The 14,041-nt window shown below is 36.5% G+C and overlaps 1 protein-coding gene across 2 annotated transcripts in view; it reads right to left on the bottom strand.

The window, feature by feature from the left end:
• Positions 1 to 14,041, bottom strand: part of LOC129719716 (oxysterol-binding protein-related protein 9) — a 189,703-nt gene that overhangs the window by 14,619 nt on the left and 161,043 nt on the right. The window contains exons 6-8 of one of the 2 annotated variants that reach the window (XM_055671111.1): positions 12,954 to 13,035; positions 12,720 to 12,827; positions 11,617 to 11,713 (exon numbers count right to left, since the gene is read on the bottom strand). In XM_055671111.1, the coding sequence (XP_055527086.1) occupies positions 11,617 to 11,713; positions 12,720 to 12,827; positions 12,954 to 13,035 (287 nt within the window). The remainder of the gene's footprint in view (positions 1 to 11,616; positions 11,714 to 12,719; positions 12,828 to 12,953; positions 13,036 to 14,041) is intronic. The other variant, XM_055671112.1, reaches the window with a different exon arrangement.

The following is a 14,041-nucleotide window of genomic DNA, read 5'->3' on the forward strand; positions in this document are numbered from 1 at the left end:
AGCAGCAGGGCCAGCAGATGCAGGTACAGCGGATACCAATGGCGGCCACAACTGTGGCATGGCTACGGATAGCGTTGCAGGTGCTCAGCAGTTGGGCCAGCGTATAGCGGCCACAACTGTGGCATGGCTATGCATAGCGTAGCTGTTGCAGCGGGTATATCAGCATCGATAGTAGCAGGGTCAGCTGATGCAACGACACTCCCTTCACTAAAATGCTGTTTAACTGTGGTAGCGGGAAGCATCAGCAGCAGGCTTGCATGAAGTGAATACATCAGCCAGCAACTTTCTCTAAGGCCTCTGCCATAGTAGACGCGAAAAGCGGCGCGAACCGATTCGCTCGGCCGTAGGTTGATGTACAGCTCTACTGATGGCTGTACATTAACCTACAGCTGAGCGAATCGGTTCGCGTCGCTTTTCGCGTCTATTATGGCAGAGGCCTAATGGGAAAGTTGTATCAGTTTGTTCAGAAGAATATTATTGTCGGTAATATTACAGAGATGCGATTGCGTAAATCCGATTTTGAATTGAACAATTGTTCTTTTGAGATCAAATAACACACTTATTTGAAGAGTTAATAGCTTTTGGTACCAATAGCAGTATAGTGACAGCCTCAGCGGTAGATGCAGATGCAGCCGGTACTTCCCTGAGGCCGATGTAAAGGTAAATGGGAGCAGCACGGCGAAACAGTTCGGGTTATGTTCAGACGCGCGTCATTTTTCGTTGTTGATATTCCCCACATGAAACGACGCGCTTTCGTATGATAGCGGTGGTATTAACGGTAGATGCATTTGCCAACACTTCCTCCAGTAAAGCCGTGTCTAGTTTTCAATGTGAAAACACCTTTCTCATTGTGTTGACCGTGCGCCTTAGTCCTCACTATCAAGGTAACACAGAGATGTAAGATAACACTACATCCTATGATAAATTGAACAATTGTCTTTATAAGGACAACAAATGAATTAATGAAGATTTAATTTTGAATTAGAATACTTCTCTCAGGACGTTCGGCTACATAGGGATGTAAAATGAAAATCTAAAACTGAAAAAAGTGAGAAAAATTTCAAATGCTAATAAATCGGTTAGTTTTCGATGGATTTCCTTCGTTTTTGCAGCAATCGGTTAGAAAATCTTCTAAGATTCCTACCAAATGCATGAAATTGCAATTTTATCATTCGAACTATTGTACTATTGAAAACTCTTGAGCCTTGTCAAAACACAAAATTCGACCTCTGATTGGTCGTTATACCGCGCTTTCCCAAGCACGGTCGGCAGAGTTATGGACCTAGTAAATTGGGAATGCATCATTTGGCCTATGTAAGAGCTTCATTAGATAATAAACAAACATTTCATCGGATATTAAATTGAACAACTGAAATTTGACGAACACAAATGATTATTTGAAGAGTTATTATTTTCTCGTTTTGCGCTATAATCCAAAGTTAATTATCTTCATCTACATGCATACTCTGACTATTATTACGTGTTTGCGTCGCTTAGTTTTTGGCTACGTTCATGCAGAACGCAAATACGGCGCGATGCGATTCGGCAAGACGAAATCTGTTGAAATGTATAGCTCTACTTCGCCTTAAAAAGAGCTGTACATTTCACCACGGTAAGGCGAATCGCATCGCGCCGGCATTCGCGTTCTGCATAACCGTAGCCTTTGTTCCGTTCCCGTTTAATGATGTCGTATTAAATTTGCATATTACAATTCGGCAGCACTTCAACTTCTCATTTGCACAAAATTTAAAAATATCCAATGAACTTCATTCAAAATATCAGACAAAAAGAAATTACAATACTGCCAATGAACGGTCAACGTTTATTTACTAGAAAAAATGACTGACACGCAAACAGCCAGGTTATCTTTCTTGTAAAAGTATTCTACTTCAACCTTGCGGTCGTGGCTTTGCATACAACCTTCTTGTGATTTTTTTTTTTATGCGAACTACAAAAGCATGGATGCGAGTAGAGAAAGCGAACAACAGCAGCAGAAAGCAGAACGTCTTTCGTTGAGAAATTTTCCGTACGATTGCTGTTTTGCACTCATTTGCGTTAATTTTTTTTCACGGCTCTGTAGAAAAGCTTTGAAATGACGCTCAGAAGGTGCCGGTTTACGAGGTGGTGCAAATGATAAATTGTCGCTTTGAAAACGATCTTTCACGAAGAAAAAGGGGATAAGACTTATAGCTATGTTGAATGTGAATAATTTATAATGAATATCTAGAAAACAACTATGCGTCATCTTTGTCATTCAACAATGGAGATGGGCTCCAACACGTCAGAAACCGACACAGAGGAGCAATTTGAAAAATAAAATTTCAGAATGGGTAAAATTCCTTTGAAAAGAACTGACAATGAACACACATGCAAGCGCTACCGCGGCGTTAATAGGAGAAACGCCCTTTGGGACCCAGAATGCTAATCATTGTAACATATGTATTTTTTAACCCATACAATAGTGTTGATGTTACAACACTATTTCCTCCTTGAATCAAAGTTCAGCGATTACCGTTAATCTGTCGTTTCCTTATCGTTTTTGTTTTAAGTTGAAATCTTCATTTTATTTTATTTTTATTTCATTTTCCGAAAAAGGATTCTTAGTTGAATTCGATCAATTTAACACAAAAAATTTTTTGGTTTTTTAACGGAATTCCTTTTTCATTTACAGTAACTGAACGTCTCCAAGAGTGGTGTTTTTCCTTGCAAATATGACTAACAGCACATTTTTCAAAACTCAATTGATAACCAAGTTACTACCCGCCTTGTCTATAGTTTTTGTCTCGTCCTTTACACACTTTTACCTGTGATAATTAGTATTATATCATCGAAAACGATGGCTAAAGCGCATCGAGAGTTGAAATAAATTCACGGAAATGCTGCTTCGAATGAAACTACGTGCCGTGCTTGGTTTCGTCGCTCTAAAGACGGCGATTTTAACAACTATCACGTGAAGGAACGCAGAAACCTTCATAGACGGATTCATGCCAAATGCAGGAGCAGCTTGCTTTGAGTTCATGCTTTGGGAACGATTCGAAAACGAGGAGCTTGGGTTTCTTATTATTTGAAGCCAGTGAACAATTACTTAAAAATGCCGTTTGTTCGCCAGTGAACATCTGCTTCACCGACGAGAAAGGAAGGTTTTTCTTCCTCGCATCGTAATGGCTAATGAAAAATGAATTCTTTACAGCAACCAAAAAAAGGAAGTCATGAGAACTGCCCGGTCATGTTTCCATGTGGTCGGCTCGGTCAAAGATACATCTACAAAGGTTAAGCCGTATATTTAGCGGGACGTGTTAATATACAAGCAAAGGCCCGAAAAAATATTTTGTGTAGTTCTCGTAGAATTTAGTAGAAAAAGTTCTTCAGAAGTTTTAGCTATAGAAAACAAGATTTTAAAAAATTAACAGAACTTTTAAGATTGATTATTGATATTACGTTGAATTTTTTTGACGTAGGCCTACATCTAACCGCACTATATTGAGATACACTGAAGTCGCTTTTTACGCGGGGAATACGTGCCGCGTAAAAAAAACGCGTAAATTCCGGAATCCGCGTAAAAAAACCGCGTAAATTTCGGAATCCGCGTAAAAAAAAAACGCGTAAATTCCTGAATCCGCGTAAAAAAACGCGTAAATTCAGGAATCCGCGTAAAAAAGCCGCGTAAAAAAACCCACGTAAAAAAACCGCGTAAAAAGCGACCTGAGTGTACATTCTGCAACTAAAACCAAGATGTAACTTTGGAATGAAAGATTTTAAACGGTAATACTGATGTAACCACACGATGGATCACAATAATCAATATGTCGTTGGATTGATAAAATGATGGACAATTTTGTGATACTTCAGTTATCATTATCACTTCATTGTTAAACAGTGAAAATTTCAAAAAAGTTTTATGGTCGAATTTTCACGTTCACTGTTGCTGGTACGCGCTGCTTTCCTACGTGTTCTACGTCGAAAAATTATCAAAGAATTTCGACAAAAATCGCTACAACTCTTGTTTAATTTATTGTTCTTAGAAGAAGCTATTTTCGATATTTGGGTTAATTGAAACATTTTTTTGTTGATTGAAATAAACACTTGAAACCAGGGGGGTGAAAAAGTTTTCAAAATCAAATTCCCTGATTTTCCCTGATAATCCCTGAAATATCACGTTAATTTGTGGATGAACGCAACTCTGAAATCCCAGCGAAAAAAGTTTTCAATCGGATATGAAACCAAACCGTAGAGGTCCCGAATCAACCTTTTATGCTACAAAAATCAGTTTTTGCGCTAATGAGTTGTTTAAAAGAGCATCGCATCTTGGTTAAAAGTTTTTCATTGAAATTTTTTTCAGTTTTCCCTTATATTCCCCAATTCCCCTGATCGAAAAATGAATTCCCTGACATTTCCTGATTTTCCAGGTTTTTCCAGGTTTTCGACACCCTGTGAAACAAACCGTTGCCCACTGTTATTTTGCTTTGATAGCATACGAATAGAAATGAGGTTTAATGAGGAGAAGTGACCAGTTATTTGCTTCTAGGACTGTTGGCTTTTTCTAGGACTGTTCCCAATACCGGCATGTTTTCTTCAAAGACATCATATTCAATTTCATTCTAACAGCAGGCCATAAAAGTGGCTGAGAAACGAACTTTAACATTTTCCTTCGAGACATCAAATTGATCCAAACTTATGGAAGATTTGTTGGCCTGCTGAGAAGGTGAAATTCTGTTAAATTTGTTAAGGTGAAATTCTGGTAATTTCATAAACAACATCGCCGATTAGACGGTTGGTGTCTACTAGAGATTGGAGATATCGATAAAAACAACTATCGATGATTATCGGTGAATTCCCCAATACTATCGATAGATATCGATAGGTTGACAGCTAGAACCAGATGAAGAAAAACAGCAAAGTGTTGCTTTCGTTGTGGACAGGAACAATATTTAAAAGTTTATTCGCACACATAACTCGCACTTATGCGAAATCTCGTTGTTGTCCGTACAAGTTAGACGGATCGAAAATGATTATCTCCAAATTTCCTTAGAGGATTTCGTGTGAGAGCGAACAAGCATTGAAGTCTCTTTCAACAATGGCAAGGCCTATTTATTTTTTACAGTTCTGGCATCATTGTGGAGTATGAATGCCAATGCGAGGAAAGAATCAATAACTATCGATAACGCTGAAAGCTTTACCGATTCTATCGAAAGCCGGCAACTATCGATAATTATCGATAGGTTTCCCATCCCTAGTGTCTACTTTTGAAGTCTCTGCGTGGGATGCTGACACATATTTTGTTCATTGTACGTGGAAATTTGACCTTGAAATTTTTGACTAAATTTACTGTTGATCAATTAAGTAATTATTATATATTATTTATTTATTTTTTTATTTTTATTTTATTTTATTTTTTATATTTTTTATTATAAATTTAATTTTTTTTATTGAAGATGTTAAATCAATAACTAAATACGTGAAAACAGCGATTTTAATTTTTTTTTGGAAAATTTATCTGTACAAACATATGAAAAAAGCTACAGTTGTTTTTTCATAAATCGATATATCTGAATAATGACTAAGGATAGAGAAAAGTTGTCAAGGGATGAATTTGAGAAAACTGTTTAAGCTTTAAAAAAAAATATTTAAAAAATTCATTTCGAGATCCTGTACTGAAAAAAAAATTTTAAAAACAAAAAGTGACTATAAAAAATCGATCATCACTATTTTTTTAAAACATTTTTTTAGATAGATAATTCAGTTGCCTGAAACTTTTCTTAACAAACCTTAAAAAATAAAAAACCTAAAAAAAACGATGTAAAGTTGCAAATAAATTACAATTAAGTTTTGTAATTGTTCATGTTTTTGTTTGAATTGGTAGAATGAATTGCTTGCTTTTTTGTAGCGCAGTACCATAGGCAAAATATTAGATGTTCTCACAACACTAACCTCTTTCACCCCCACTTTGCCGAAGACAGCATGCTGATATCTCTCACATATTGCAACCAGAAAAATCTTAAAATGTAAATAACGATTTTCAATGCCTTCTCATAGAAAACTTGATGTTGCTTGCAATATCTAAGAGATAGAAACATGATGTCTTCTGTAAAGTTTCTTGTTTTGAGATCACCTAATACTTTGCCTAAGACACCAAGCGTCTATCTTTATCTAATGAAAAAGTAAATATTCTATCTCACTTTTAGGAGAATTGATCTTCCAGCTTTCTACATGACATTCAAAAGATGCGTTTTCAAATATTTTGAAACTTCTCCGAACATATTATACGGTTAAAATAAACATTTGTATCACTAATCAATTATTCGCACGATAACAGCAAAATGTAACATTGTGCATCGGTTGAATTTTTAATGTAATGTGCATCCAGAATGACACACAGAATTATGAAAAATATATTAAATATTGAAGCGTAATAGAAAATCAGTTCACCCTGACATTTTTTTAATGAAATGTTTTATGATGATAAAATCGGGTGAAAAATGTGATAAAATCGGGGGCAGATAAAATCGGGGGCAGATAAAATCGGGTACAGATATAATCGGGTGATTACTGTACATCATATTAAACAGTGGACAAAAATTGGCTTTTTTCTGCCTTGGTTTCTATATATAATTTTTTTGTGTATTTTAATGCAAACCCGAATTTCCCCGAGTTTGAACATAGTTCAACTTAAGGGGTAACAAAGGCGCCATTTAGAATTTTTGAGAAATCGGAAATTTCCGATGTTTTTCGACGCCATTTTGTTTCAAAGCCAAACATCAAAATGCTAAGAGTTTGTCCACATATTAAATAAAATTGAGCTCAAAAGTCAGCGTTGAAACCGGTTTTGGTATGGTTTTAGTATATTTCACAAAGCAAAATAATATCGAGTATGTCTGAGCACTAATGGTAATGCGCTAATATCTAAAAGTGGTAGTCAAATTATGTTTTATATTGAGTGAAAAGTTTTAGGTATTGGATTGGTAGGTGTCTAATTCACGTAAAATGTCAGCAACATATCAATTTTGCCCCAATTCCCCTACAATACTAAAATAGGTTTATCTCGACGCACACAGATGCGATCAACTTTATATCCGATATGAAATTGAACAACAATTCTTATAAGGACCACAAACAAATTATCGAAGATTTAATATTTTCTCGTTTTGCGTTAAAGTAAAATATTATTTTAATCTGCATGCACTCTGACTGTTGAAACTTAGTTGCGTTGCATAGTGTTTGTTTCATTCCTGTTAAGTGTTGTATGTGCAAACTAAAATTCGATAGCACTCCAACTCCTCTTTTGCACAAAATTTTATACATGTTCAATACAAGTAATGCAACAAACAACCTTATGTAGTTCTACGTCGACCTTGCGGTCGTGGATTTGCATACAGCCCTTGTATTTTTTGTATGGATCTCCGGGTCCCTCTACGATCAAATATACAAGATTCGGTGGTTGTAAAACGAAAAGGCTTTTATCGAAAACAGTTGAAACTACTAGTTGCTCACCTAGAAACCACCAAAACAGAAAAGGAAGTCTGTGTATGTTGATACAACGAATATAACAATTTTTTTTAAAATTCCTAACATTTCTTTTTGTGCAAGTTTGTCATCCACCTGGCGGGACCATGAATTCAAAAATATTAATTCAGTAGCAGTAAATAGTAAACAAAAGATGATTTCAAAGTTCTTGTGGTATTTAAATCTTGAGCTAGCTGATTTTGTTGCGTTTCCTATGAACAACGAACGAATATTACTTATGCGGTCTAAGAGGGACCCAGAGATTAGGACACAGAAATGAACAAGTGATTCGTACCGCTCAAAAATATGCCAATAAATACGCTATTTGGAACAAAAAAATGCCATAATCAGCTGCTTCCTCAGTAAACCAGTATCTTCTCAGACTACCGATGAGCAATGTAATTCTGGCAAAAAATATTACCGAATACTTGAATTGGGTTGATTTTCACGTTTACAGAAAGTACCTCAGAATAATAAACAAAGACGTAGTCCTACTTCAAAAGTCAAAATATCTTTGTTAAATAAGAATATTTCTCGACAAATATCCATGCTCATTTACTTTATTAGATCTTTTTTATTAGGAATTTTAAAATAATATTTTGTTTGTTCCTGAGTAACTTTGCGTATTAATGCGAAAACCAAATCTTATTGAATATTTGTTTGAGTAAAATTAAAATGAAAATATTTTGAAAAACAATTTTCTGACCAATCCGAATCACTGAGAAAGTTTTTCAAAAAATTTAAATTCAGTAAAGATACCCACAGCCAGAAAAAAATATACCAAAATAAATAACTGGGCCCAATTTTATTTGTATATGAAAATACAAAAAAGTGTGTATGCTCTTGAGATCTGATGAAATACGGACCACACTGCAAAATGAAAAAAGGTGGACAAGATCTTTTCAAGTCATATCCATTTTTATTTTACCGTAAAAATTGGCCGAATCGATTGCATGTAAAGAAATTTATATCTCGTAAATGTTGCATATTTATTCCCCGAAAAGTATCAAATTGTGTCTGTAGTAGGGAGTCCCAAAAAAAATCGATGTTGAAAAAGTCAACATGCTCAGCCCTAAATTGAAAGATAATGTTATTTATAGCATTTTTGTAGAACATTTCGACTCTCTAAAAAATCGTTTTCAGGTTGCCCAAACGTGAATTATGAAAAAATTACTTTTTCAAGCTACAAAACCACCCTTTTGCACTTTTTTCAAATCTGTTCGATTCCTACATTTTTCCATATATTTTTTAATTTTTTGGGGGTTGTTTTTGAATATTTTGCATGGTTTGGTTCAGCATCGCATTCAATTATTTTGACTCACAAAGCCCATCGAACATCACAAAAAAGGAATCGAACAGAATTGAAAAAAGTGCAAAAGAGTGGGTTTGTAGCTTAAAAAAGTCATTTTTTTATAAATCACGTTTGGGCAACCTGAAAACAATTTTTTAGAAAGTCGAAATGTTCTACAAAAATGCTATAAATAACATTATCTTTCAATTTAGGGCTGAGCACCTTGACTTTTTCAACATCGATTTTTTTGGGACACCCTAGTCTGTAGTCAAATAGCATATAAAACCCAGATAAAAGAATACTAAATCTGAATAACTGATTGAAGGACTGGATACAGCGAAATTCAATAAATTTTATGATTGGTTCAATTCAATTTCATTCAATAAAACACATCGATCGATGAGTTGTAAGCAAATCTGTACCGTTTGTTCGAGTACAACGGACCGTCTAAAAGAGAGTGCATGTGCTTGCGATACTAACTTTTGACATTTGCTGAAAACATGTACGTACGTAGGTACGTACGTATGTACACTAGAATTGTTTCGTTTGTACTCAAAATGCGGTTTGTAAAACGGCCCGAGTAGCCCGAATGCGAAGAGAAGAGACAACTCGCGTGCCATGTTTTCAGTCATAAGCGCGGACATGATGCGCACAATACGGAATGTTGTCATTGTTGGCCCAATATCACCGCTACACACGACGATTGGTACAAGAAGGAAATATTGCATTGCAAAATTCGTGTGACGTTTCCGTTGTGGCACACGCAGAGCCGGATTTACGATTGTGGGGGCCCGGGGCCCAGTTTACAGTGGGGGCCCCAGAATAAAAAAAACCCGTTTTTTTTCGTACGAGATAAAAACATCTATTTGTTATTGAAAAGTTACCAAAAATTTGCTAGATTTTTTTTGCAGAGAACTTATTGATTGAATAATCAACATTCAGCTCCTTCAGAATATTGTACTCTCAACTTAACAATGCTAAGTTTGACAGCCTTTCACTCTTCATAGTCGTACGCAACCTATTTTCAATCAGTTTCATCTTCGAAAAAGACCTTTCTCCAGTTGTGTTCGAGATCATTAGGCTCAAATAAATCCTTAAATGAAATAATTATTGCAAGGCACTAACGAGTTTTTGATTTTTTTCTTCATGTAATCATCTTTTTTGAGCACCACTTTGATATACGCGGGGTTTTGTGGTGACAGCTCATTTTGAATAAATGTAATAATAAATTCGGTTCTTGCTCACTGTTTATAGCCAGATCTAACTGTCGAATGCTTTGGACCAGAGGTGCCAGATGTTTTCGAAAGATGTCTGCTACTGCTCGAAATCCGGAAATTTTTTTTCTTGATATCTGAAAAAAACCTACCGCAATTTGAAAAAAATGCGATCCTCAGGCAAAAATTTGCACAAAATTTGAGTAAGACTGCGCAAATATAAGGCTACGCTAGCAATAATCTACAGACACTAGGAAAAAACTACACACATCTGCAGGTCAATAAAATCTGCACACGGACTCTGAAAATCTGCATTTTACAATCTGGTATCCCTGATTCAGACAAGTAAACTTATTTTCGGAATCAACAGCAATGCATTAAAAAAACTTGTGGATTATGTATTTTCTTTCCTGCTTGATCTCCCATGCGCGCTGGTTCGATTCAAATGGTGTGTTATTGCGAATCGAAGAATCTTATGGATGTAGTTGTGATATGGGCGCTCGCGAAAAAATAACACTGAAGAAAAGATAAATTTCTTTTTGAGCGTCTTAGTAGAATGGAATTGAATATTGAGAAAAGGTTATGTTTCCATTTAATTCTACTACAAAAAATCGAATACCCTCTTAAAAAGGGGCAAGTGGAATCATGATGTCAATACTTTTCCTTGAAGTTAAGCTGAAGTACTATAAACTCCTTTAGGTTCCATTTGTGCCAATCCACCCATATTAGAGTACGGCGAGTATATGTTACAGTAGGTTTTCATATATCCAAAATACTAACTTTTTTGTGTTGAGAGATAGAGGAATGGTTAATTTGGCAAACTTTTAGAACGTGCAAAAATATGAATCTTTGCTGAACAAACAAAATTCCTATCCTGATTAGGTACATAGTTACAGAGTATTTTCTGTAAAAGTTACTTAAATGTTAATTTTTTGCACTTTACTTTTGTTAGCTACAATTTGAAAGAAAACGTTGTTCTAAAGAATCATTTCGACATACAAAACACACGTTTTTGTTGAAGACCACACATCTCCAGGACTTTTCCTTACAAAGTTATAGCACATTTCAGCATATTTTTTCGATAACGTATAGAACGGAGATTAGGTGGATTGGGACAGATGGAACTTATAACAGTTCTGAGCACTCGAGCTAAACTTCGAGAAAAAGTATTAACATCATGATTCTACTTGCCCCTTTTTATGTTACATAAGCACTGATGATGGTTGCATGTAGCAGCCGAAATACATATCTGCGGACGATATTCGATTAGAGGGTATTCGATTTTTTGTAGTAGAATTAAATGGAAACATGACCTATACTGAAAAAAAGTTTCAGATTGAAATGGTCTGTTCAAATTTTCTTGCTGTAAATTGAACTTTTGATTGAATCTCATTTTTGATAGAGAAAAGAACGTTTCTCGTTTTGTGGGGGCCTCAAAAATGTGGGGGCCCGGGGCCCGGGCCCCCCCTTAAATCCGGCTCTGGTCACACGATATACTAGCGTAAGCGAGAGCCAATGGATTGTTGATTATAGGGTCATGTAATTATAACTCTGAAGAGATGTCGTTATTTTTCGGCACTGAATCACAAGATTCCCGTAGTAGATACTAACCTTGTTGGTGTGTTCAGTTGACTAGAGTTGAATGGATCATCGTTTGCGTCGAAGAAGTCGTCCTCTCCCTCCGAGCTCGAGTAGGAAGTCTCCGGAACTGTGGAAACCATTGAACTTTTGATTATTGGTGATTTTCGGCACTTTGTCAGAACATTTCGCGCTAGCAGTAGGATCAGCAACGTTGCGAGGGCACCGCAAAATAGGACACATGCACACTCCAATATTTACAGATTTTCGAGAACCACGTAAAAAGGATTTTTCGAGTCTCCAGTACAGTTTGTTTTTCCTCGATTAGTAAGGATAACGACTGGTTGTTTCCGCAAAGGAGAAGACGGTACTAGAGCGTACACAAACAGAAGTGGAGGACCGCTGCTTGGAGGTTGGTAGTTGTGCGATTCAAGGCATACAACGATGCCTAACAAACACAGCCAAAGAACGCAGCACAGCACGTGATTTTGCGGCACTGCAGAAAAATGGGGGGAGAGCCAGCGGGACTCGTACATGTGCAATAGAGGTCGCTGGAAAATGCACTCGGTGGATTTCGAAGCGTTCGTGCAATTCAATTGAGTTTCCGGAATGACAGGCTCAAGCAAATTCGATTAGTTGTTCTGATTGGCGAAAGAAGATTCATTGAATCATAAATCATAAAATCCTAAAATTTTCAACTAACGAGAACATGAAACTCATAAAATCATGAAATACGTGGATATGAAATAAATTTATCATACAGTAAAAAAAAAAGTTTGGAATCAAAATTTAATACTGAAAAGTTATTTTTTACTGTTTCTCCAAATTTAAAAACCGCATGTTTCCTGTCGCACACATGCTTGACGTGTTAGCATTAAACAGCTGGAGGAGCTTAGAAAACGAAAACCTCGTTATGCCGAGGCACGTCATTGTCATTGAAATGAGAACGAGAAAATTTTCGAAAACCCCATTGCTACACTGCCACTCACTCATACTATCAAACAAACAAACAGACAAACTTGATGATTTCCCAATAAAAAACAGAACCCTCGCATGTGGAAAAGCTCTCCAGCTCCAGCCGCATTGGGCATTAGTAGGCTGCAGAGGAAAACAGAACGAAAAGAAACGAAACGTACCAGTAATCGAAGAGTGGGCCAAGTTGCTTCGTCGCCGGTTTTCTCGACATTCGGATCCCACCTCGATGCCAGTCTGAATCGAAGCCGGCGTCGCGACGGCCGCAAAGTCTGTTGTGGTAGCGCCGGAGCAAAACGTAAGTTCATGGAAATGGAAAATAAAGGATTGGAAATTGGGGTTTTCCTACGGTTCGGGTGGTCAAAAAAAAAAAGAAACAAAAACAGCGCATTACTCACCGGTATCGCTCGCTTCAGTTTCCGTTTCCGATTTGCTGACGATGGGGCCCTGGTAAATGCCATTGATGGGATTAGCAGTGTTCTGTATCAATTGAATAAAAAAAAAAAAAACAAAAATATCATTCACTTTGGGATCAATTCGTGTACATGCAATCTTGTAGAAAAAATCAATTCATTTTATTTGTGCGGTTTCAGAAGTGCGGCGTTTTGTCTCTGTTTCGCTTTCGGTTCGTTCGGTCCTGTTCTTGTTATGCGGCAATCTTCAACGATCTGTATCGGTATGCCGGTTTGGTTGGTAGTGTTGCTAGTGTTGCTTTAGTCGCGCCTGCCAGCTGATGTCCGCCCGTCTCAGCCAGGTACATATTTTCGCAATCAAATGCGTACAACAGTTAACCTTGTAATTAGTTACCATATTCGCTACTGGCAGATTAGAGAGCCAATTATGTCCACTAGAACGCGAAGAGACTCGGACTCGTTTTCAGCCGGTCACGTTCAAACCGTTCTAGGTGTTCACCCTGTGCGGCAGCAGAAGGGTTGTGCTTTCAGTGAAAACGTTCAAAAGATTTTCTCCTGAAATCGACGGTGATCTATATCTAGCGATAATTTGTAAGCTATCGAAAGTTAAGTGATAATCATCAATAGAAGAATTACAGTTCTAATGGCATTAATTATTAAATCTTGCTTGTCAATAAATGGCCAGGAAAATTATTTGCGGAGGGCAAAGTTCGAAAACAGTGCGTCGTAGAAGAGGATAATCATAATATCAATAATTACTCGAGCGAAGTCAGTCAGTTCGTATAGAAGATGAATGTCTTAGAAGGAACACTTAAGTATAGTTTTTAATACTATTCGTTGGTTTTCCATACTATTCGCAGATTGAAATTTGAGAAGTTTGTTTTGAGTTATTCCGTCTCAACCGTATAGTTTTGTTACAAAACAACGAAACCTCAAATTTAGTTTAGAGTCTTTCTTAGACAAGGTCATAATTTTGCAAAAAGTATATCGATTTTTTGCCAGGTGTTTCAGTATTGATAAAATTCTGTTGCTTGTAACACTTTTGATAAATTTAAACATTCTGAATACAGATT

The sequence above is a fragment of the Wyeomyia smithii genome, chromosome 2 (genome assembly GCF_029784165.1).
Source record: "Wyeomyia smithii strain HCP4-BCI-WySm-NY-G18 chromosome 2, ASM2978416v1, whole genome shotgun sequence".
NCBI classification, from domain to species: Eukaryota; Metazoa; Arthropoda; class Insecta; order Diptera; family Culicidae; genus Wyeomyia; species Wyeomyia smithii.